Raw genomic sequence first — 26384 nt, 5'->3', positions numbered from 1 at the left:
GGAAGGCCGCTATAAGGTCTCCCCAGAGCCTTCTCTTCTCCAGGCTGAACAACCCCAACTGTCTCAGCCTGTCCTTACAGGGGAGGTGCTCCAGCCCCCTGAGCATCTTCGCGGCCCTCCTCTGGACCTGCTCCAACAGGTCCATGTCTGTCTTGTGCTGGGGTCCCCAGAGCTGAACACAGTACTGCAAGTGGGGTCTCACCAGAGTGCAGTAGAGGGGGAGAATCACCTCCTTCGACCTGCTGGCCACGCTTCCTTTGATGCAGCCCAGGATGCGATTGGCTTTTTGGCTGTGAGCGAACATTGCTGGCTCACGTTCAGTTTTTCACCCACCAGCACCCCCAAGTCCTTCTCCCCAGGGCTGCTCTCGATACACTCATTGACCAGCCTGTCTCTGTGCTTGGGATTGCCCCGACCCATGTGCAGGACCCCACTCTTGGCCTTGTTGAACTTCATGAGATTTGCACGGGTCCATCTCTCCAGCCTGTCAAGGCCCCGCTGGATGGCCTCCCTTCCCTCCAGCGTGTCAGCTGCAACTCATGTTACAGTACTACACTTTTTATCCTAGCCTCAAAAACAAAGAAAGAAAACAGCAAAGTCCTCTGCTCTGGTGACTGAAGAGGACACTGAGGATTCCCCTGAACACTGAGCTGTTGCAGGGTGCTGCCAGCCGTCTCGGGAGAGGGAAATCTTGGAAACATCAGCTTGGTGCTCCTCTTCACACCATGGTCTACACGGTACTGTTGGTATTGTGCGTCTGAGACCTATGGGAGGCTCTCACTTCCTTGTTTCTTTTCCCTGATTTCCAGTTAGGGAATGAGGAAAGGCATGGACGTAATTTTTTTCTTTAATTTTTATCATAACGATTTGCTATCTCTTCTCTTTGGTCCCTTGAGAAAATCCATCAAAACCCTCCAGCGGTCAGATCCGCGAAGCCCTCGCCCCGGCCAGGGGACAAAGTAAACGCCGAATTAAACAGAAAGAAATAAATAACTCAGCAGAAAAACCTGTTTGAGGATGGGGGGTGGGGGGGGTGGCTGGTGGCGGTGTGTGTGTCACCCCACCCGCTCCGGTCCCCGCGCGAAGGGCGCGCCGCCAGCGGGGGAAGTTTGGCCACTACCGCGCCCCGTAGGCGGAGCGCAGCAGCCCGCCGGCTTCCCCCCCCCTCCCCCCCCGCCCCCCGCGGAGGGCGCGGCGCTGAGACATCGCTCCTGGGTGTGAGCGGAGACTTTTTTTTTTTTTTTTTTTTTTTTTTTTTCCCCTTCCCTTCTCCCTTTCTTCGTCGCCATCGCGCTCGGGAGCAGGCGGGGAAATGGCGGCTGCCCCCGGCGTTGCGCGGGGTGGGTTCGTGGTGGTGGGCGGAGGAATCGCGGGGGTTACCTGCGCCGAGAAGGTAAGGGCGGCGGTCCTGCCGCCCGCTTCGCGCATGCGCGCGCCCACCGCCGGCGGAGGCACCCCCGGGCCGGGGGGCGCGAGGCGCCGCCGGCCTCTCGGCCGGGGGTGGGGGGGCACAGCCTCCGCCGGGGGCGCCATGTTGGCCCCCAAGGCGATCCTCGGCCCTCTCGTGCCTCGGCTCCGGCACAGGCTGGGGGGTGTCCCGGTCGTTTCAGCCGGTGAGGCCGGGGTGTGACCCGCGGGCCCCCGGAGGAGTCGCCCTGGCCCCGTGGCGTTACCTTAAATTCGGCGTGTGGGGCCCGCGCGCTGGGTGAGCGGGGCCTGCGCGGCCGTGGGGGCCGCCCGAGTGTTCGTGTTTACTGAGAAACGGAGGCGTCTGCAGGCAGGTTCAGCTTACGAACTTCGGTAGAAACAGTTCATGAGGTTTATATCGTAATTGCATAAATATTCTCATACCATAATTACATATTCTGTGCTACCCCCCCCCCCCCCCCCCCCCCATTTTTTATCAATATTTTGTTCCTCTTAAAAGAAACAAAAAAAACCCCACAAATTAGACAAAACCAGCCCCAGGGAAGCAATGTTGTCATAGAACAGTATTCGTCTGACTAGAAATATTTCTCAAGAGGTTAAAACTGCCCTGCATATAACCTGATAAGGGCTTATGACTAGCTCATAAAAAGAGGATTAAAACTCTGTGACTTCCTTTTTGGAAAGATGCTGCTCTGGTTTTATTTGATCCATGTTTAGGGCTGCACACCTGTGGAGATTGTCCCATCTCTTCAGCTTTCCATGAGCTCGAGCTTGAAAAACACATTTGTTCGTTTCTTGGTTTCAAGGGTTTTGTTGCTTTTAAAGTAACAGTAACTGGAGATAATTTTATACCTATAATGTGGAGTGAAATGATGTGGATATTACTTTGGTGAAGAATATTTTATCTGTTAAAACTACAAAGCAGTATAAAGATGGTGTTTCGAGTGCATGTGTTCTCTGGTGATGGAGTGATACATACTGTAAACCACATGCAGACTTAATTACAAAAAAAAATACTGATACTCTTCTCCATCTTTATGGAATTGGTTTGTTTCTACCATTGTTGAGGGTTTTTTTCCTGTTTTCGTGGTTAATGTAATATGTGGGCTCTGGTACTACAGACCAAAATGCTATATTGGTATGAGTAATCACTTAAAAACTGATTAAAGTAGTCACATAATTAAGACTCTTATGCATCCTTATGTGCTTGCAAGAAAAAGATCTGGGTCAATATTTTTTATTCCCAGAGACTTTATGTGTTCCTGGAAGTAATTTAGACTTTTATCCAATTCCTATGATCCTGTTTCACAATACAATTCTTTCCAATATATATTGGATGTCTGTAATCGTTAAGATTGCTATAAAAGGGACTGTATTGTTTTCTTGAAAATGCTTTCTGCTGTGTTACTGCTACAGAGTTCAGGCTTTGTTTTCTGCCAAAGCTCACAGAGAGTGACACTTACTGCTGTAATTCACACCTCGTTTCTTATGCTCTTTGCTTTCTCTCACCATCATTTTTTTTTTCCTGGAAAACCCAAATCAGATTGTTATGTGATGACACAGACTTACCTTTTTTTATCATCTCTTAGTACTTCAGGAAGCACAGTTAGCAGTGAGTATTAGTGGTCTTCTAGCATACACTTTAATTCACCAAGTCCATTAAAAGTGGCACTGTGTGTTCTAGAAGGATTTCTGTGTTGTGTATCCATAGCTGGGGGCATGCTTTAGATAAAAGAGGAAGACTGAACACCATTTTTCTCAGTACTGGTTTTGAGTAAGTACGATTCTGGGGAACATAGTGGCAGTAAACAACTTGCCCATCATGTTGCATTTTGGGTATACGTTACGTGATGTAGTTCAGACTTCTCAGCTGTCTGAGAACAGTCATTGCATCAGGTCTGTTTCAAAAAAAATCACAGTTACTTCTTAAGTACATTTTGAAATAATCTGAAAAAAGTCTTAAAAGCTGAATTCTTCTTAAAAGCTTGAGTTAGATTTATTTTCTCCGTCAGAAAATGTTTCACGTCTTAGGTAATTTCTGCCTTTCATGCTATAGTGCAGCCTTTCTTTCTGGATTGTGGTGATGTGCACATTTCCTTACACATGAATAAACCTAATACTCTATCGGGCAGATCTCTAATTTTGGTATTTTAAAAGGTAAATAAATGCAATAACCCTAATAATACTGACTGAAAGTTTCAAACAACCATTAAATCTTAATAAGAGGGCAGGGTAAGCATTTGAGCGTGTGTAAACGATGCAGAGTACATGATGTCAGTCTTAAAATTTTGAGTTGCAGTGTACATCTGATGATTATTACATAGAATCACAGAATGGTTTGGGCTGGAAAGGACCTTAAAGATCACCTAGTTCTGACCACCCCGTGCCATGGGCAGGGACACCTCCCACCAGACCAGGTTGCTGAAAGCCCCATCCAGCCTGGCCTTGGACACTGCCAGGGAGGGGGCAGCCACAGCTTCTCTGGGCAACCTGTGTCAGTGTCTCACCACCCTCATAGGGAAGAATTTCTTACTTACACCTAATCTAACTCTACTGTCTTTCAGTTTAAAACTGTTGTCCCTTGTCCTGTCACTACAGGCCCTGGTAAAAAGTCTGCCTTTCCTGTAGGCCCTTGTACATACTGAAAGGCTGCTATGTGGTCTCTCTGGAGGCTTGTCTTCTCCAGGCTGAACAACCCCAGCTCTCTCAGCCTGTCCTCATAGGGGAGGTGTTCTAGCTCTTTGACCGTGACCATGGCCGTACTCTGGTTCTGCTCTAAGAGGTCCATGTCTGTATGCTGGGGGCACCAGAGCTGGATGCAACACTCCAGCTGGTGTCCATGGACCTGCTGGCCTTGCTTCTTTTTATGCAGCTCAGGATACAATTGTCTTTCTGGGCTGTAAGTGCCTGTTGACAGCTCTTATCTGATTTTTCATCAACCAGTGTCCTAAGACCTTCTCATCAGGGCTGCTCTCAATCCATTTGTCCCCCAGTCTGTGCTGATACTGTTGATTGCCCTGACCCAGGTGCAGGACCTTGCACTTGGCCTAGTTGAACTTCGCGAGGTTAACATGGGCCCACTCCTCAAGCCTGTCAGGGTCCCTCTGGATGGCCTCCCTTCCCTCTTAACAAATTGACTGCACCACTCAGATTGGTATTCTCTGTGAGCTTGCTGAGGGTGCATTCAGGCTGTCATTAATAAAGATATTGTGTGCTTTCTATAGCATTCTGTAGTTTATCTGAGGCTTATTAGATACAGCTGGAAGCAGGTGCTGCAGCACAGTGTGTTGCCAACCTTTCTTCCTATTGTCTGTCAATACAAAGAATACAGCTACAATAAGTGTAAAACACATTAGGGATTCATGCTATAAAGTATGGATTACATTGTTTTGCACAGCCTCATTAAATTCGTTTGTATTTGCCAACGGTATGACCAGCATACCAGCATGAATCTCCCTTAAACCAGCAATGAGGTTTCACCACGTTCACCTTCAGATTACTATGTTAGATTGCTCCTATCTGAGGTACAGGAATACGTGCTGGTCCTTTATAGCTTAGTTGCTTGTGTACGACGTGAAATGTTCTTCTTGGTGGCTTATACAACTGTTCTGGTGATCTGTAGAATGCTGGTGACAAGGAACCCTGAGTTTTGTCTGTACCTCAGAGATGAGTGGTTTTTACTTGACAGAGCTGATTTATTTTCTGTGGCAGAGCAATGCACATTTAAAATGGGAACTCTTCACTTCGGCTCGGGGCCTATAAAAGTCTTGTATTGACTAGTAGCACTCTGAAGATGATAATCCGTATATCCAATAACATTTAAAATAGCCAATAGGAATCAGCGTTTCCTCTGTCAAAATGAAATCTGCGAACAATTAGTCATTGCTATGCAGTAAAAAAAAAAGTATGTCCAGCAACTGGGTGTTTCCAGGAATCACATGATCATAGTCTGTTCCTACAGTTGGCCTTTAGAATACTGTGAGAGTAGTCTTTTGAGGAGTCTTTTATACCACGGCTGCAGTTCTTGGAGATATGTTTGTGTGTGAATGAATTAAAATCTTGGGTCTCCAAATTCTGCTTGTTCCAGTCGTTACGCTTCCATAATCTTGAGGTAGTGTTTATCTTACAGGATTCTATAAGACTAAAGTAGTAGTAACACGTGCTAGTTTTCGCCAATAATTTTATTGTCTTAAAGGCAAAATCTGTTGATGGCTGTATTCGCTCATCATGATCTCTGTTTCATTACAAGCTGGCCGTGGAATTCCCATCAGAAGACATTTTTTTAGTGACAGCTTCTCCAGTTATAAAAGCTATAACAAATTTCAAACAGGTAAGGGAGACTTAATTTTTCTTATGGTAAGACCTCTTCAGAAGTTTGTATATATACAGATAATTTAGAACCTAATCCTGAAAATGCTTATGATTTTGAACTTGTTTTCACATTAGTGTGACTGCAGTGGTGTTAGTAGGACTGACGAGATATTTTGTAGTGATTCATAATCATTGGTAATTGGTGAATATGTTCACAGCATTTGAGCAAAGGTTAAACTGGTTACATGGTTGAAGTATTATCTAAGTTACTGAAGCTTTTATTTCACTGCTTTGTTAATGGGTGCTCCATTTTAAGTGTTGAAATGGTATCTTTGGAATACATTACTTAAGCAACAGTCTTGCTGGTGGGTCTTGCATACAGAAGTGTGCCTGAATTTTGGGTAGAAACAGACTTCTGAGAAGTTACAAAAAGAGGGGTGGTCTTCTGTGAAATGGCCTTCAGCTTTATCTACATCTCCAGCAGCTGGTGATTCTATGACCTCTCTTCTGCTGGTTTGAAAAACAAGGGAAGAAAAATCCATACATGAATTCAGATTTCTGGCTAGTAGGTTCGTTAAGCTAGTTTCGCAGAGGTACTCAGGTCTTGGAAAGCGCTGCTCCTTCTCCCACTCTGAGGGGACTTTAAACTCTACCATAGGGCATGGAAAGAGTTGGAGACTGGATCACACAGAGCTCAGGATGCAAAGCTGCCTGCCTGTAAGAAGTTAGGTTTTACGCCTCAGGGAAAGTTAAGACAAGGAGAGCTGGGCTTCCACCTGGCATTTATATTCACAACTTTCTTTCTGAAACGTGGTACCTAGCAGGCGAGGCATTATCTCATGACAAGTAAAGAAAGACCACGCTACACTTAAAACCAGGCTGTCAGATACACATAATTCTTCCTGGTGTATGAGTGCTTAATTCAGGTCACTACAGGTGAAAATAAAGCATAGACAGATTATAAGAGCAGTTCTTTGCATTTAGTGACTGTAATCAGCTGTCAGCATCTTCTCCTTTTTGCACTGTGGGTTTTCGCCGAGGCTAATGGGATGCACAGAACGTGATGGAGAGATTGGGAGCGCTATGTGAGACTAGTAGAGTAACACCCAACTAAAGTATATCTTCTGAGCTTGAGAGTGCTCACAGCAGGATCGTGAGTACCCAGGAAAGACATTTGTATACTGCGGAGGTGTAAAGTCTGTAATTCAAGTCGGCAGAAGTTTCAGTATCTGAAGAAATAAGGGAATAGCTAAACACTATTTGAAGGCAGCAGCATCTAAGTTTTGGACATGAGCATCTTAATTTCCCTGCAGAAGGATGGTGTGCTTTCTGGTTCTTAGCCGTGTTCTTTGAATATTCTATAAAGAGAAGGCCTGGAGGTTCCCATGCAGCTGCTTCCTTCTGGAAGAAACACAAAACCAACATAACTCACTTGAGTGTTTTCCAGGTTCTGGTTTGCCTCTTCCCCTGCCCAGTCTGTGGAATGCCAGAGTGAGTAGGGTTGAGATGCTGAGTAAATGCTTTGAGGTGATCTTGAATCTGTTTTGCCTAAACACTTGTACTATGTGTCCTGCTTACAAGCAGGACAACAGTAAGCTCTTTTCCTGACATAAAGGCCAACTACCTGCAACAAGAGGTTTTTGAATCATTAGGTTTTTGAAAAAAAAAGTCACCAGTTTTGGTTTTTTTTTTTTAATAGAATAAAAATACTTATTCCAGACAAAAGCTTTTCCATAATTCTTTAAGCTAGTTTGACTAAAATATTATTTCCCAAAATGCCGAGGAAGGCGCTTGCCTGTGAGAACATCATGGAGTTATTTTATCAAAGCCATGACAAACAGAAAAACAGGGTCTTAACACTGTGTCAGGCAAGTTAAAAAGCAGTGCTAACATCTCTAATAATAGAGTCTATTGTGGAATAAAACATTAGAGCAGCCATCAGGGTTCTCCATTTTTGCGTAATCTCTAGCTTTGGAATTAAAGTTCTCTGTGCTACTTTGACTCTTTACCAGGAGTAGGCAGGAGAAGATCCTGTATATAAAAAGGAACTTTTAGCAGTAAAACAATAATGTGTTTAGAGACAATATGGGCTTTATGTTGTGACTTCTTTACTGGAAATGAACATAACACAGTTTGTTACAAGCTTTAGAAAAAGAGATCGATAAATGATTCATATTTTTAAATACTTCTCTTCTTCCTACAGGTCTCCAAAACACTTGAGGAATTTGACGTAGAAGAGCAACCAAGTTCTCTGTTAGAAAAACGCTATCCCAATATTAAAGTTATACAGTCTGGAGTAAAACAATTGAACAGCAATGAACATGTAAGCTAATGTTTTCTGGTTTATTTTTGTGTGGTTTTTTGAATTATTTGGAAAAAAAATTAAAATCTTAAGAAACAGGTGAATATTCTAGGTGTGAAATCCTGTTCCAGAATGTTCAGGTTATTAAAGTGTTATTAAGTTATCAAAATTAGAAGAACATACTTCCTGACTTTAATTTCACTTATCACTTACACTGTTGTTCGAATAGAAATATATACAAGGGACAGAATTGTAGATCAAAAATCACTTGTCAGTTAAGAAACTATCTTTTAGCTTTAAATCTTTGACACCTTAGAGACACAGCATTGAATACCTGATTGGAACAGTAGGGAAACCAGTCAATGAAACTGATACTGTGTATGAATGTAGGTGTCTGAACATTTCTGTAACCCTTGATTTAGAGAGCTCTCTGATTCCTGAGTTATTGCTTGTTGCTACAGACACCAAAGTATTAACAACTTTGTGATACAAAAAAAAAAAGAATTCTTGAAAGAGCCAACATTTTCACCTTTTCGTGTTTCTTTTTAGCAGGAAGCGTGTTGCAAGTACGAGCAGTGTACAGCACGTACAGATCCTTGTTCGTGTCTGTGTCCATTCAACATGTTGTTTTTCCCTTCAGCATTTATCGGAAACTCACATTCAGATCCAAAACTGAGTTTGCTCATTTTAAATCACAGAGATACGACTCCAGTTAGATTTTGCTAATATTCTGGATCTAATGATATTCTTGTATTATTACCATAATGGTGTTTTAGTTTAGGTATGTCGCTGTGGACACAAATGTTCCATGTATATGGGTTTGGAGGATCTTTTGCCCGAAACCTTTAAAGCTCTTTGTGCAAAACCACTGCGAAGTGTTTAGCTTCTAGTTTGGAAAACAGATAAAATGTTACAATTTCGGTACTGCTTGTTGCAGAATAATGTAGTTTATTTAGTGCCTATGCTGTTTCTTTAGCAAAGAACTGAATTTGTGGTCTTTCTAAACTGTATTCTAGCCTGTGCCTAGTTAAGTTAACACAGCTCTACTGTTGTTGAAATGTTTTGAATCAGATTCTTAGCTGCTAATATATAGGTGTGCGTAGGTCTACATCTGTTACTGGGGGGGGGCATTTGTCACATAGAAAACCTACTCTTGTTTTAGCAGGGATAGCGAGTACAGAGTGCCACCAAGTGGTAATCGTTATATTTCATCTTCCTTTGAGTCCACCGCGTGTGCTTTCTGTTTTATCGGTCATATAATGTAGTGTACTCGGGCTTGGAGGTCTGCAGTGAGTGTAATGCAGATAAGTGACACACAATGAGTGAATGAAAGCTTGCTCTTTAAGAATCCAGTTGCAGTATTTTGCAGATATTAAAACCTGTGACATTAAGGAAAAAAAAATGCTGATGTTCTCTTAGATATCTCCAATTGTTTTTTCTTTTATTTTTTAACAGAAAATTTTCACTGAAGATGGGAGAGAATATATGTATGAAAAACTTTGCCTGTGTGCTGGAGCAAAACCAAAATTAATTTTTGAAGGAAACCCGTATGTATTAGGAATCCGGGATACTGACAGTGCACAGGTAAATGTGTTTTGGACTTAAGTGTATAATATATTCCTGTTTCTGATGCAAAATACAAAAAAATGTTCCATAGTGAAACATAAGATGATGTTTGTTACTATATATCCTTAAATGGGAACACTTTCAGTAGCAGAGAAATAGCCTTAAAATACCATTAAATAAATTAATTATTCACTAATCTTACAAAGTTTATAGATCGCTCATAGATAGTATTTCTAACATGATAATCTAGAGTAAGTGGTATTTATTTACCTTCCAGGCAGAAGCCAGTCTGAAAATACAAACAGGAAGTAGGCACCAATAGAAACTTCCCTGAGAAGGGGTGTCTGGCACATGGTGTGAAGGGCTACTTTTTCCAGGGAAAAGCTACCGAAAGGCATTATTTTCTAGTTCTACCGTAGCTTCTCCTCATTGTACGGAACAGAGTTGTAGTTATAGTCAAAGAAGTGGAAAAGTTTCCACACAAGGAGTGACTTAATTGACTAAAACTTCAGCTTGGAAGTAGAAAGAGAGGTTTCAGTGCTATAGGTCTTTCGAATTAGAGGAGGCAGGGTGACAGTGAACACTGCTTCTCCATAACATAAGAGCTGTAATTCATCAGATGAAGTTTAATGTTGAGAATAAAAAAGGAGTTGCTTTTTCAAGCAAACTGAAGTGAAACTATGAAAATGTTGTTGTTTGTTTTGGCTATTAAATCTTTACTTGAGTTTCAAAAAAGAAAGAAATAGAGGAGGAGGGAAGAAAAAAACACACACAAAAAGCAAGCCCTCAATAAATTTATCTAGTTTAAATTGAAGAGAAAGATGCCACCTGAGTGGCACCAGTGGTGTCTGGAACGTGGGAGAGTGTTCCAGGATAGTATAGTCGTGTGCTTGTCATCTTCTGATGGTCTTCCCTGTGCATCCTCTGTTGGCCGCTGTGGCAGACAGTAGACTGGGCTGTCATTTGTCAAAACTGATGTTGAACTTGAACGAGGCTGAAAGTACTTGTTTCTGGTTTTTTGTTTGGGGTTCTTTTTCACTGGTGATTGGTTGTGTTCACTAGTCCCCTCTGATACAACTTCAGTATCTTTCTTTGACGGGATTAAAGGACTGCAATTTTTCCTGGTCTTCTACAGTTTAGGTTCTCTGACACAATTAGTCAGGTAAACTGGAAGCAGGATGAACAGATTTTTGTGGAATTGCAGTAGTTGGTCTGATAGTCATGATTCTTGATTCGTTTGAAAGAAATTACTTGAAGTGGTTATGTTAAAAAATATCTAAAAATCTAAAATCTAAAAAATACTGTCGGGGCTGTATTTTTATTTTTTTTTTAATTTTTCTCACCACTAAGATGTGATTTGGAGACTTGCTTCTTTCTGGGAGATCTTTGCACAAATAAAATTGGCTCTCAGATTCACTATGAATTATTTTTTTAATTTCCTGATTTCTGATCAGGCATTTTGAAACTCCTAAACTTCTGTATCTTTGCCTTTTTCATGATATGCAAATTACTGTGAAAGTTATGCAAGTTGTGATAAAACCGGACTAAGAGTTATCACAGTGCTAGCGATCTGTAGGACAGAGAAAAGTCTCTTGGATTCTATTAAGAGCTCTGTTGAATTGGCTTAAATGTAATTATTTAACTTCTGTCTCAGTTTGAGACTTGTAAGGCTGTATCAATAACTTCATCCCTTGATGTGACAGAACTTCACAGGTTTCGTTAGCTTCTGTAACAGATCTTGGCATAAATAAATGTGTATCATTAGTCTGAGAAAATCAAAATAAGAGAGAAAGAAAATACTGAAAAGGATATAATTGATCAATGTGAGGGAACATATGATTTAAGTTGTAATTTACTTTTCCTTTCTTAATGTAGGCTTTTCAGAAGAATCTGGCTCAAGCTGAGAGAATAGTAGTGGTAGGAAATGGTGGGATTGCACTTGAATTGGTGTAAGTAAATGATTAAGTCTTAAAGATACGTATGCAAATAAAGCCTTAACAATGCAATGTTAAATCTAGTGTGCGTGAGTTTGGGAGAAGGTTGACTTATCAAATTGTAGCTTTTAAAGCATTTAGTAGCAAAAAAGATTAAAATAAATTTTTTGGCAGTATAGTGGTGCTTACTGTCACATAAAATTTAGCAAGCTTCAGAAGAAGCTTTGACATGTAGATGTCAAGAATATACAGCGTTTTTCTGATTTGGCAGCAATAGAGATTTCTGTTAAGACTATTAGGGGCAATATTTAAGTTATAAAACTTGTCTGACTTCCGGAGACAGAAGATGTAACTGGAATAAAGAGGCAGCTTATGTTGCACCTGGCCTAATGTAGGTTGGTAGGGCTTTTGTAGCGTCTGACGTGGCCTTTGTCTCAGGTAGGACACTGAACCATGCGGTCCTGCAGCCCGCTAGATTGCGGAACCACCTGTGTAATGCAGTTGTATGGTCTTGTTTGGTGTTGCAGGGAGTAACTTCTTTCACTTTCACTAAATTCTCCTCTGCATGTCTCTACCAGTTCATGTTCCAGGTAGTACAAACAAGATCCAAATGCTGTTCTTAGCAGTGGGCAGTCTGGCAAAAATGCATGTTTTTTTTTCTCATGGGAGACAGAAATACTAAGTACTATTATTGTAAATTTGATCTGCCTCCCCTCACCCTCCGCCCTCGTTCAGTCAAGGTTGTGCTGATGAGAAAGTATGACCTGTCAACTTGAAGAGATTTTTTTTTTTTCCATTTTTTGTTTTTTAAGGGATTCCTTATGTAAATATTTAGAAGCAGGAGTGGATTTGGTAGGTTTAGAAGTCTTGGATCCCTTGTTTCTAGCTTCTGGAATTAAACTTGTCAGGCTTCTAGTTGTCTTGCTGACAGTCAGATCCTTTTCAGCTATAGTCTGTCACTTTATCTGTTGTTTAAATGTCCACAGGTATGAAATTCAAGGCTGTGAAGTAATCTGGGCTATCAAAGACAAAGCAATTGGGAACACCTTTTTTGATGCAGGAGCAGCTGAATTTCTCATTCCAAAGCTAACTGCTGAAAACCAAGATACTCCAATTGAATGTAAACGAACCAAGTATACAACGGAAGGTATGATGTCTTGGTGTCCTAACACTGCAGCAGTATTTAATATTAAGGATAGTCCTAAAATCAGTTAATTTAGCAGGTCATAAATAAGGTTTACTGTTACCATCAATGGCAATTCCTTCTTTCAAAAAGTCAAAAGTAAAAAAGCGATACAAAAACCCATCCAGATTTTATGTAGACACACGACAGCATGTAATACAGTTACCTATGACTGTAAAAAAATGTGCATCTCTTTATATCCGTGCCCTGTTTCCATTTCATTTCCTGTATTCCATCTGCTGAAGAACTTGTTCTATTTTCTGTAGTATTTTAATGTTTTTCTGAATTATGTCAGCATTATGTAGGAAGGAGCTATCCCGTAATCAGCTATTGGAGGACCAGATGAAACCTCACAGACCGTTACCACAGATGCAGTGAAACTGCAGTCGTAATAGCAACAGTTAACTAGAACTGCCTGAACAAACATTACGCAGACATATATATGACCAAAATAATATCAAAAAGAAGAGCATGGTTCCCAACTTCAGGTCGGAAGAATAAATTGTAAAAGATTCGGCCTAAACATGACAAAATGGCACCTGGTGTTCTTCACGTGTGTCATGGCATGTTAGAATTTGCACTGCTGTGCAATGGAGGGGGAAGTGCACATTCACTAGCAGATGGACATAGATTTAAGTATTAGCAGTGATATTAATCAACTAAGTCTGCAGTGGGTCTCCAGAACCCCAGTGCTGTTGGGGTCTGGCTGGCTGTTAAGGGTCCATGCAGGCACCTGACAGTGGTGTGGTTGTTTCGGAGATGAGTGAAGTAATGAAAGGCATAAAGTTGAAAGGTGTTAAAAATGCTGGCTTGGAGTCTGATTTGTCTGCAAATTAATGGGTTTTGGGACATTACAGACTTTGTCTTCCCTTTTGTCAACCAGATCATATTTCTCTTAACGCAGAATCCTTGCTCTCAATTCTGCAGGCAGTGAAGTATGTGTGCTAAATCTGATCTTCGTCATCTCTTTCCTTCAGGAAGTGGTGAAAAAGAAAGACCTGTAGCAGCATCTGATGTACTGGGCAGTGCCTTGGGCCCCGATTGGCATGAGGGCTTACGTCTTAAAGGGACTAAAGAGGTATGGTCATAATCTTGCTTAAGTGGATTAGGATGACAGAACATGAAATGTCACATTCAGGATTATTAGAAAAATAAAAATAAAATGTGCTTGAACTGATTTTCCTGTTCGTTCAGAATTAAACAGGAAAATATGTTAACACAAATAAAGTCATTTTTCTGCTTCAGGAGAAAGGTGGCTAACCAGACCCACTGGCATGCTTTTAGCAATTTACTGTTCAGATTGAAACATAAATGTTGGTTTGCGTATTTCTGAAGGACTAGTGTCGATGCTCACTCTAACCAGAAGCAGTGGTACCTCTGTTGTCCTGATTTTAGCTGCCATACATACATTTTCTTGTGTGAAAAACAGGGCAGGGGGTTTTGTACAGAGGTACAGGGAACCTCGGTCTCTTGTCACAGCAGGTAATGAAATGCGAAATCAGTGGTGGACATGAGCGTTGGATACAGTTCTGTGTTTTAAATACAGTAAAAAATCCTCACATTTCATAGCTTTTTATCATGTTTTTATTCATTAATTTCTCAGCTGTTTGCATCTGTAACACATATTTAAAAAAAAGAGGTGGTCAGTCATAGACTCTACAGAAGTGGCTTTACAATGCCAGCTAAGGGGTGTTAAGATATTTGGCAGATTAAGCGGTGGCGTTTTGGCTGTTGAAGGCTGCAGAGATGTGTTTCTGTAGTAGGGAATAAAACCCTTCAAGGCCAGAATCCACAGAACAGTTCAGAGAAATGGCTAACTTTCCGACTTCTGTCGAGCTCAGAATAAGAGTAAATGGTTGAAATGTGGGTTGATGGAATGGAGTATATTTTCTTTTTCTTTTTACAGCATTTAGAACATCAACTTATTATTGTTATCAGAATTTAATGCATGATAGAAAAAATGAAGGATTCGAAATCACGAAAGACAGAAAAGATGGGTTTACTTTCTTCTGATGTTCTCTTTCTGTAAACTCAAGGGGAACTTGAATATGTTTTCTGGCATGCCAGAAAAATCTAAATTGTCATGAAATTTTAAGGAACATCAGATAATCTGCTGAAAAAGCAGGTAAATTGCCATCTGCTATGGTTAGATCTGTGCTAAGAAAGGAAAAACTGTGGTAACTAAGCTAATGTGTTGTGCTTTAGGATGGGATATATGGTTTTTTTTCCAGTTTAATAACATCAATTCAGGTGAAGGCGAATACTTGCTATTAAAAATACTGTTATTGCTAATCATTATGTTTACAATTTTGTCAATCTTTCTTTAGTTTTCTCATAAAGTACATATTGAAATACTATGTGAAGTAAAGAAAATACACTTACAGCAAGAATTTATACAACTGCAACGGACTTCTTTGGCTTTTCCTAAGGAAGAGAAAAATATAGAACCAGATGAGGGTAGGTGCCAGTGCTGATTAGAAATAACATGTTGAAGATAAAGCAGTGCTGGAGCATGTTTGATCTTTTTTTGCTGTTTTAGAGCAAATGCAAATTTGAAAAAGAAATCCTATATATCTATAAATTAAATGGAGCTCTAGCAATTTACAGTAGTTGAGGATTTGATTTATGGGCTACAGTGAAATTACAAAATGCTATGGGTCAGACCCTTTATCCACAAAGTCACCTAAATCCTGTATGCAGAATACTCTTTCCTTGTGACAGTCCAATAAAATCCTCTATTGATAGTGGACTTATAACAGAAGAAAAAAAACCCCGAACAAACAAACATTTAGTGTCAAACCTGAAGGAATCCTTTAAAGAAAGTAAAAATACCACTTGTTTCATGAATAATTCTATCTATAAATTCCACTGAATGAAAATGAAACTTAATAGCCAATTACTTCCAGCGTAAGATTCTAGGAAGGCAAATCTCTGACATTCTTTTTGCTTATGAGGTATTTCCTGTGCATCTGTAAATGTGTACATAAAACGAAATTTGGCACTAGCGTACTTCAGAGAACATCCCATGCAGGGCACAGTATTTTACCCCCCTACAAATAAGGGCTTTGATTTAGGGAAATTCCAGAGAGAGTTAGTAGGACTTGGAGCTAAGCTCCAAAATCTCTTTTTTTCTAGTCCTGAGTGAAGGTAAGAAATGTTATAAGTAATCTCTGATTATTTTCTTCTTTTTTAATTTTTATTTTTCCCTACCTAATCAGTTAGATATCTGAACAGATTTTTTCTTTTTATTTCATGTGTAATTATAAGACATAATTAAAAAAATAACTTGTTGTTTACATTCTTATAGCAAAATTTTCCCCTTTTTCAGTGCTATGGCCTGTATACGTGGAATTAACTAATGGAAAAATTTATGGATGCGATTTCATTGTCAGTGCAACTGGAGTTGTGCCAAATGTTACACCATTTCTTGATGGCAATAATGTAAGTATACTGATTTCTTTGGAAGTTTTAAGTTGGGTTTTTTAGGTAGGGCGAAATAAGCTTTTTCAGCTGGTTTATGCTTCTGTTCTGACATGAAACATTGATTGTTAAAGGTTTTGAATGTTGTGCAGCCTTTCAAAATAAGGCAGGTAATATTGGTATTGGAAATACCCAACATGATAAAAATTAATTTCATTTGTGGTCTTGGGTTATTATATTGCTCTTCATATGTAGATGTACAATATCCACTGTTAAGATTAAGCCTATGCAAAGAGAGAAAAGCATTTGTGTAATTGGTTAGTGTTGCAGAAATGTAGAATAATTTTGGATTAATTCTGCACCATATTCTTATCTTGCAAGTTAAAATTTTCACCCGCGAAGGAAGCAGTTATTTTCAGTGTTCTTCATCTGGGAAACTAAGGTATAAAGGTGCTCATATTCATCGAGGGAAGTGACGCTTCCCATCAGCATCCAAACGCGGATGATGATTGCAGAGTTCAGAGCTCCCATGTGAGTTTCCAGGCCTTGAGATCGTTCTGTGTCTGCATTAAGTGTCTGGTGTAACCCTGGCTGCCAGCTCAGCCCCATGCAGCAGCTCACTTGCTCCCTGCAGTGGGGTGGGGAAGAGAGCTGGTAGGGTTAAAAGTGGGAAAGCTCATGGTTTGAGATAAAGACGATTTAGGCAAAGCAAAGGCTGTGCACACAAGCAAAGCAAAGTAAGGCACTCAGTCCCAGTTTCCCACTGGCAGGGAGATGTGTAGCCGTTCCCAGGAAAGCAGGGCTACAGCTGTAATGCTTACTTGGGAAGACAAGCACCATGATTGTGAATGTTCCCCTCTCCTCCTCCTCCTTCCCTCCCCAGCTTTTCTTGCTGAGCACAACATCATACAGCCTGGGGTGCCCCTTCGGTCAGTGGGGGTCAGCTGCCCTGGCTGTGTCCCCTCCCAACTTCTTGTGCACCCCCAGCCTTACTCGCTGGAAGGGCAGCGTGGGAAACGGAAGAGGCCTTGGTGCTGTGGGAGCACAGCTCAGCAGTCGTGAAAACATCCCAGTGCGATCAGTGCTGTTTTCATCACAGATCCAAAACGTAGGCCTGTACTAGCTACTATACACCAAATTAACTCTGTCCCAGGCAAACCAGTACGTGAAGGTATTTGGTGTTTTGAGGTTCCTTCTGATTAGGAAGTTAAACACTATCCTCTGAATAAAACAGAAGAAAATTGTGAAAACATCTGATATTGAGCCATGAAGTATTTCAAGGCCTACGTTGTGACGTTAGATTAGGAATTAGGTATTTGCAATGGTATTTTCTGGCCTTGGCAAAAATACAAAATGAACTGTTAAGACTAGGTGTCCCTGTAACACGTGTAGTGGGATTTGAAATTTGGCAAGCTCTGTTACTTCCCTGGCTTGGTATCAGGTTTTTTATTTTTATTTTAAAAACCTGTGCCGGGTTCTAGAAATAATGCTTTGCATCTTACCATGGAGGTCTTGCCACTCCGGATAGTCTGATGTTAAATAATTTTATTCAGTATGTAATGCTGGTCTGAGCTTTTCTTAATGCATAGAGTTTGAGATGTTTTAAAGGATACGTGAAGATGACTTGTAAAATGCAACACTGATCTGTTCTTAAACTTGGTGAGAAAAGAATGTAGAGATCACAACGAAATTCTGCTTTTGCAGGCGAACGTTGTCTTTGCTTATTTGAAGGGTTCCAGGTTTGATTAAGATTGAGGAAAAATTCTGCAGGGAGCAGGGTTGTGTTACAGTACGGAGAAACAATACTTGATGTGTAGACAGGTGTGAAAAATACCTCGTTACGGCACTCTTCAGGGGATCTGTTGTCTTCCCTTGAAGATGAAGGAGTCTTGGGAGTGTGAGGCTTGAACAAGACATTTCTCATGGGGTTATCAGTCTTTCCTAAGGGAGTCAGATCAGGAGGGAGAATGAACAGCCATAAACTGTTTACTCTGAATGACCTTTTTCTCCCTTGCTACGTGGCATCCAGAAGAGCGTCTTGCCGGGTTCCCGTGGTATTTATCCATATAAATTTATATCTTCAAATGTTTCAATTAAGCAGAATAGTGAATTTACTGACATTTTTCTTACTGCTGATCTGTGCAAATACTGTAGTTTGCTGTAGGTGAAGATGGAGGTCTTAAAGTCGACAAACACATGCGCACGTCCCTGCCAGGTATCTATGCGGCCGGGGATATCTGCACGGCCTCGTGGGAACCCAGTCCGGTGTGGCATCAGGTAAATCAAGTCACGCGACTGTGCGCTCTGCAGCTGTCTCGTCTATGGAGTAAATGACCTGCTGTTACACCGGTGGGAGAAAAGGAAGTTTAATTGAAGCAGAAACCAGGGAACAAGTAGATAATGCTGGGTGTGTGGATGGCAGGTGATTTTCCCTGTGTGGCTGAAAGCCAAGCTGTTCAGCCTTCCTGAGCGTAGTGAAAATACGTAGTGGGCATTGCTGAGAACAGCGAGTGTCGGTCAGTGCACAGTGCTGTGTATCTGTGGTTTCAAATCTTTTTAATTTTTTTTTCTTTTTAGATGAGACTGTGGACTCAAGCTAGGCAGATGGGATGGTATGCAGCAAAATGTATGACAGCAGATGCTTTAGGGGAATCTATTGATATGGATTTCTGCTTTGAACTGTTTGCTCATGTTACGAAATTTTTCAATTACAAGGTAAATACAGTCTTAATAGTCTTAAACCACTGAGGAACACATTGCTTGCTTACATGCACTTGCTAACACTGAGCAGATGCTTTAATACGGACAAAACAGTTTTCTCTATGTATATAATGTGTAACTCCATTCATACTAACTTTGAATGCTGCAACCAGAGGGCAGCAATCTTTACAGATGCATTACAAATCTTCACTGGTGGATGACAACTGATCTACTTTGCATCTCTGTATATATTCTATTTCATTAAGTTTCTGTTTGTGGATAAATTCAACCCAGTTCAGCATGGTAACTGGTTCATTATTGGGTTTTGTGTATCTTTCAAGGTGAAGATTTTTAGTTCTATTGTGGGTTTGAAGGCCAGTGAAGGGGGCAAGCTCCCTAGGGACAAGTGTTTCCCTGTTTACATCAGTCTTTTGAAGCTTAGAACTGTTATCGGCAGAAATACCGAAAGCCCCTGCGATGTTCTTACGAGTGCTTTTCCTTTTTCCTCCTGTTAGGTGGTGGTTTTGGGAAAATACAATGCTCAAGGCTTGGGTTTAGACCATGAACTGATGCTGAGATGTACCAAGGGACAAGAGTATGTTAAGGTAGTGATGCAGAACGGCCGAATGATGGGAGCTGTGCTGATCGGTGAAACGGACTTGGAAGAAACCTTTGAAAACTTAATTTTAAATCAAATGGATCTTTCAGCCTATGGTGAAGATCTCTTGAATCCAGATATTGATATAGAAGATTATTTTGATTAAACAAAGCCCCATTTTGCATAAAGTTTTGACACTGAGTAATATGTCTTATAAAACTGTTTCCTCAGGATTACCAGAAATGAGGGATAAATGCAATTCCTTTTTAAGATTTTGTGTTGATCTTGCCAAAATACTGACTGGCAAATTAAATTAATCTGTGTAGAAATGCAGCAACAAAAGCAAGTGGATTAGTGTTGGCAAATGGTTTTTGTCTAGATTAGATGAGCGTATGAGAACGGGGCTATAACAGTCTTGAAAGGTGGGCTTCGCTGAGCTGTTAGCCAGCGCCGCATCCACGTGAATGCGAGGCAGCCTTCCCTTTTCAAAAGTAAGTAAAAGATGGTAAATCCGGTGCCTGCCCCATAGCCCCCTTCTTCCCCAGACTGTGCATAATGCACCTGCCACGGTTACCAGAGCCCGGTTCCCCCACAGCTCGCCGCCATGCGTGTTCCTTATCCCGGCCCGTAAGCCCCCCTCATGAGCCAGGATGCCTCAGAGCCGTGGTGCCCCCTTACCTGCCTAAAGCTGCCTCCGGATGTGCGTGGTGTGAGCATTGGCTGGGGTGGGACAAGCCGCTGCTCCCTCAAACCCCTTGCTCAGGTGAAGGTTCACGAGGCAGGCCCGCAGCGTGTTCCCACCCCGCTGTACCCGCCGCAGGTGCCGAGACGCCTGTTCCAGCTGACGGAACCACCGCTGTCGAGCTGGCGCAGGTTAGCGGAGGACGTCTTTAGCGCACAGGGCGCTCGGAGCTCTCACTGCCTGCAACGAGCTCTGCGAATGAACGGCAAGATGGATGCCTTACCTTTGTTCTTTTTTTTTTTTTTTAACTTTATTTCTGGAATAAGTGTATTTTCTACTCAGCTAAGCACAGAACACACAAACTTTGAACAATGAAAGCCAGGATGAGATGTCAGCTGAGAGCAGCTTTTTTTACTGCTTGTCACTTCAGCTGTTCAGGTATTGTAGTAGAGCTGCACTGGGGCAGCCGGTCTGATCTCCAGCAGGATCGACGTGCAGCGCGCTCCCAAGGAAAGGCTGACAGCAGCACCGGTGGACGTCACCTGGCGAGAGCCTGTGGAGCAGGCTGTGGTGTCGGCGTGCGCGGTAGGTGGGACAGGACACCACTGTGAATGCCAGTGGGATTCTTCGTAGACAACTGTTCAGAGTCACGTCATGAAGGTGTTCGTGGGGACTGTGTGTCTTGGCCACTTCCTGCCCTCGCCTCACTTCCACTGTCATGCGTGTTGGTTCCAGGAGGGAATTCTTGCAGGTACTAAACACCAGTTTGACTTGTGGTAACTGGTGACAAAATACCCCCTGGTAAGTTGCAGATGGGGGTTTAAGCTGTTGGCTGTATGTTCAGTTACACAAGATGCACCTCAGTAATGGTGATGTGTACGTACAGGCGTGCTTCAATCAAGTTCCTCCTTTTGTAGTTGCCAGGCATAGTGTAGTGCCTGGGTGATAAAGCCCAACGATTTAAGCTGTTCGTTAATGTCCTGTCTGTATTCCATCGTGCCATCCGTGGACATAGGTTGTTTCATTCTGCCTTTTGGGTTTGTTCTACAGTTGCTACTTGGGAGTTGCTGTTTATTTAGGGTCAAACCGGGAACAGTTTGTACCCCACTAAATGCAAAGTTGGCAGTGCATATGGAGACCTCTCCTGGAAAATCACTCTGTTTTTTAAGAGAATGACTGTTTAATTGAATGAACTAATTCTACTTTTGGCAAAGGTTTCAGTTAAATGATGGGTGAAATACTAAGCTTTAGTCACTGACAAGATTCTACCAGGACAATAAAGATGAAGAGCATGTTCATAATCATGTTTAGTTTATATTGAAGTTGGCATACATCTGCATGTCTGGGGGGCGGCAGATCCAAGATATTAAAAATAAAACCAAAAATTGCATCTGGCGTTCCCCCTTATGCGTGCCTGAGCAGTGCTTCAAGTCAGCAGTAGCTGTTGAGTCTTTACTGCTCTGGCAGCGCAGTTGTTTGTGGGAACACTGATGTTTATCAAAGGAAGCCAGCAGGTACGTATTTGTACTTCACGTGCAGTTAAATATCCTCCGTGCTGAAATGGGAGGCAGAAAAAGCGTGGCTGAAGATTTTCTTCGGTCCCGTGCTGAGGAGAGAGCTGGTGACCCCTGGTGTAGAAGGGCTGCAGTCCAGGTAGCAGGGTGTGGTGTCCCGTTACAGGCTGGGTTCGGTGTGGCACACCCTTCCTTACACAATGCAGAAGGTGGGGCTGAGCAAATAAAACGGTGTCGATGCACTTTAAATAACCAATTTCAGAGGATATTGATTATATAACCATAAACACGTCTTGACTGGGAAAAGCAGGAATGGAAAAAACCTTATACAAAGGCCTCCACTGCAAAAGAACCGAAGCTTTTAACATACCCTCATGCTTGCCCGTACTGAAAAGCGGGCTGTTCTGAACCCTCCAAGCATTATTTCTTATGTTGAAATAAACCCGAAGGAGAGTTTTTACAGTGAGATCAGTCACTTGCTCACCAGTACAACCTCTGCAGGGCAGGGGTAGAGTCCTCCTCACAGGGGGTTTTCACAACAACTGGACAGGGTGCCAATAAACTCCCCTCGGCTCCCTTTCCCACAAGAGCTTGGACCAGACCTTTCAAGGTCCCTTCCTGCCTGGGCTGTGCTGGGATGGTGTCTGAATGGGGAACACTGCTAAGCCGCATGGTTTGCTCCTTGCTTGGAAAAAGAGTACCGCTTTCCTCAAGTCTACTTACTGGATGAAAATGAGCCTGCTGTTATTACAGTTTTTCCTTTTATATACTTAGTTGAAAGTAAATACTAAGATGGCAGTAGCAGCTTCCTGAAGTATGTGTGAGAGAAGGGAGGTCACGTGGTTCTATGTTGAGATTGGTCTCCAAGGACTTAACAAGGGTAATTTCCTGGTCACTGCATTTATCCCAACAGCATTTTACAGCCCTGGAATTACGGGCTCAATATCCATCACCACCTAGTTCAGAAGAAATCAGAGGGGAAATCCAGAATGCTGAGGGGCACAGAAAGGACCGGCCGTATTTGTAATTTTCACATGGTTCAAATAATTCTTTTTAATAAATAGCGTAACCATGGCATCTGCAGTGCTGAGATTAAGCACTGCTTAGAGGTTAAGCCTAAGCAAAACTAAAGCCCAGCAGCTGTTGCCACTCAGGAACAGAAAGCGTGGGCAGAGCTGCTCTCTGGGCCTTTTCCCTCAGCCCAGCTATTCTTGCTCCCAACTCTAACAAACACACGCAAGCGGGACTGAAAGCACCAAGTTCTTGGTAGCAGCAGAGCCCTTACTGGCTACCGACTGCTAGGATGGCCGTAGCAGCTCATGTTTTGCCAAACTCATCAAGGTAACGGCACAAGGATTCTTTTTGTCGTCTACCCCTTTGCACCTAGTACGCTAAGGTCTTCCCATGGTCAGTCTTGGGTCCTGACAGTGTTCAGCTTCAAATGTGATTTTTCTGCCTTTCTAGCACAAAAAAAAAAAAAAAAAAAAGGAAAAAAAGTATCAGTTTCCATCAATTCCAAACCTCAAAAGTCTACCATAATTTCTAAATTACCACGTTCCTACGTGAAACTTCTTAAAAGCACATTCTGTCTTCTGTTCTGCTCTTACTCTGTAACCCTGAGTGATTTTTTTACCACCCTTCTTCTCCCTGTTATGGTTTTGACTAAGCTTGCATTGAACCTGTGGATCATGGAGAAACACACCCGGTGTTCATCCAGATGGGTATTTAATTGCTGTTGGCCACCCAGCAATGTCAGAACCCCTGCGGCAGTCAGCACTGGCTGTCTCTTACCTGGACAGAACCAAAACGTTATGTGAAAGGAGTTGTAAGTGAGTCAAGAGACAGGCCGCTTTTTAAAATGGTGGGGATGCACTGCTTGAGGCCCCAGGCAAGCAGCGATACCCTCCTGTAGTTGCTTTCTCTTTTCCACTTCCACAAACAACAGGAATGTAAGCAAATGGATAGGTGGAGCAGCAACGTTAAGAGACTAAAATTCAGAAACCTCCCAAAGAGGTTTAAGGCTTAAAGTATGCAACTTCCACTGCCATCATGCGTTACAGTGCTTATCGAGCAGAATAATATTTCTCAGGACAACCAGATTCACTTCTAATTAGAATACAGATCTGTGGTTGGAATATAAGCCAGTTCAACAGCAGGAAGTGGTGGGGGGGGAAAGAGAAGTATTTCTTGAGTGGTGTTTTTTCTGTATTTCCTAAATAAAGTGTAACTTTTACAAAGGGAAGAGCTGAGATCAAGAAAAGGTGTCTTGTTTTTAAACATACATTTAGATACTTCTGAAAAGCACAAAGTGGTAATTTTCTATTTGAATAATAAGCTAGAGTAATCCAGTTCTGAGAGCAACAGACATACTTTAAAGGGATAAATATATATAGTATTTAAGAAAAAAATCTCTGCAAGTCAGAAGTAGTGCAATGTGGTAACAACGCCCTGTTGTTGCTCTTCTCTGAAGTACCCTCAAGTACTCAAATACACTGTGGTAGGTGTAAGTATCGCAGAAACGGGCCCCATCGCTGCTGAAAACCACAGGGATGGGGGTGTCCACGTGGGCTGGGACAACCGCCCCAGCGCAGCAGAGGCTTTGACCCCCGCATGGCTCCTGAGGAAGGTGCTGCAGCAGCCCAGGGCTCCGGCTGTCCGACGTCTCTCCCTGGGGCTGGTGACAGCAGCCTCACTGCTGGGAGCCGTGCTCTGGTTGCAGTGCTGAGTTGCTGGGTGAAGGAGCTGCAGGAGGAGGTGAGCCACCTGCATAGCAGCCAGGAGGAGGAACAGGAGGTGACAGGGTCTTCAGAGAGACGCTGCAGAGCTAAGGACCACCCAAGTCCTGTGCTGCAAAGGAGGGAAAACCTTCAGAGCACCCTCACAGGAGCAGTGGATGGAGACTCCCACAGGAGGGAAGGCTGGAAACCTCTTGCTTCCAGCAACACAAAAGGGCTCCTTTCCCAGCTACAGCTTTGCTATTGCAAAGTAGGTGCAGTGTCCTGAGAAAGATGAGGGTGATGAACTCCACCAAGGGATGCTTCCATGACAGCTGAACCTGAGCCAAGTGTTCACACAAACGGAAGACAAGCTACCAGAAAACCCCTCCTGCGGGCGACAGCAGCCCTCATTGCCAGCCTGACTGGGAGACAGCGCCAGGTTTGTTTCTTACTAGTGCCCAGATCCCAGCTGTTGCTCTGTGACTGTGCGATTCAGAATTTTAAATTTGACAGAGGAGTGAGGATGACATAGCAAAACCACTGCCTTGGACCTCAGGAGAGCAGATTTCAGCTTGTTCAGGGATCTGCTTGTCAGGATCTCAGGGAGACTGCCCCGGAAGGCAAAGGGGCTCAGGAGAGCTGCTTGATTTCCAAACCACAACCCCCTCAAAAGACAAATAGTCTATTCTTATGTGCAGAAGGTCAAGCAATCATGGCAGAAGGCCAGCACAGGTGAACAGAGCACCCCTCAGCTAGCTCAAACTCAAAAAGGAGGCAGAAGGTACAAGATATCCAGAACAAATAGAGACATTAACTGAGCACGCAGAGAGGGAGTTAGAAACATAGGAGCTCAGCTGGAGGTGGAACTAGCAAAGGATGTGCAAGGCAGTAAGATGAGCTTCTGTAAAAGTACCTTAGCAGCAAAAGGAAGGGTAAGAAAAATAAGGTCCCGCTGCTTAGAGAGGCAGGGAAACTAGTGCCACAGGACATGGAAAAGGCTGAGGTACTCACATGTTTTGCCTCACAGGTTTTCCCTCAGACCTCCCAGGTCCCTAAGCCTACTAGCAGTCCATGGGAATAAAACAGTAGAGGGAGGTAGAGTTACAGATTGTTTAAGCCAATTGGCACAGACAGACGCACAGGACTGGATGGGCTGCACTGAGAGATGGTCAGGAAGCTAGCGGAGGTCAGTGCCAGACTGCTGTCATTTCTGAAAGGACCTGGAGACTGGGGGAGGTTCCTGACGGCTGGGAAAATGCAAATATCTCACTCACCTTCAAAAAGGAGGATCTAAGGAGTTACAAGCCAGTCAGCTTCGCTTCAGCCCCTAGAAAACTCAAGGAGCAAATACTCCCAGAAAACATTTTCAGACACACGGAGGTGATTGGCAACGGCCGCGTAGATCTATCAGAAGCAAAGCGTACCTGATCAACCAGACTGACTGAGATAACTGCCTGTGTGAATAAGGGGGTAGCCTTTAGCAGGGCTTTTGACGTGATGTCCTATAATTCCCTTACAGCTAAAAATATCAGTGAGATATAGACTGGATAAATGTACAACAAGATAAGCAGAAAGTTGTCTGGACCACCTGGTTCAAAGAGCTGGGATCTGTGGTACAAAGACCAACTGGTGGACAGTTACTAGTGGCAACACTGGGGCAAATACAACTTACGGTCTTCACTAACCACCTAGGTACAGGGATGGAGTGTGCTCCAGCCAGTCTGCAGATGATACTGAGGCTGGGAGAGCTGTTGATCTGTTGATACACTGTAGGGCAGGACTGCTATTCAGAGGGACACGTAGGCTGACAGGGACCTCTAAGTGAAAGACAAAAGCAAAGTCCTGTACCTGGGATGGAGTAACACCATGCAACAGTACAGGCTGGGGCTGGACTGGTTAGAAAGCTTTGCAGAAAAGGACCCTGGTTCCCAGTAGATATCACGAATCAGCAGTGTGCCTGTGCAGCACACACAATAGACTATATCAGCAAAAAATCATAGTGGTCTTTATCAGCAAAAAATCAGCAATT

The 26384-nt window shown here is 42.7% G+C and overlaps 1 protein-coding gene across 1 annotated transcript; it reads left to right on the top strand.

The window, feature by feature from the left end:
• Window positions 1–1312: 1312 nt before the first annotated feature.
• On the top strand, window positions 1313–19625 carry PYROXD1 (pyridine nucleotide-disulphide oxidoreductase domain 1). Its single transcript, XM_086466771.1, has 12 exons — window positions 1313–1393; window positions 5678–5758; window positions 7943–8062; window positions 9497–9625; window positions 11483–11556; window positions 12528–12688; window positions 13702–13802; window positions 15052–15181; window positions 16053–16165; window positions 18299–18421; window positions 18722–18859; window positions 19360–19625. The coding sequence occupies exons 1-12, from the start codon at window positions 1313–1315 to the stop codon at window positions 19606–19608; spliced, it is 1500 nt and encodes a 499-aa protein (XP_086322897.1). The 3' UTR covers window positions 19609–19625.
• The last annotated feature ends 6759 nt before the right edge of the window (window positions 19626–26384 follow it).

Source organism: Leptosomus discolor, chromosome 1 (assembly GCF_034619465.1).
Source record: "Leptosomus discolor isolate bLepDis1 chromosome 1, bLepDis1.hap2, whole genome shotgun sequence".
Lineage (NCBI taxonomy): Eukaryota > Metazoa > Chordata > Aves > Leptosomiformes > Leptosomidae > Leptosomus > Leptosomus discolor.
The sequence above is the reverse complement of the archived record's forward strand: the minus strand, read 5'-3'. Positions and strand labels throughout refer to the sequence as shown.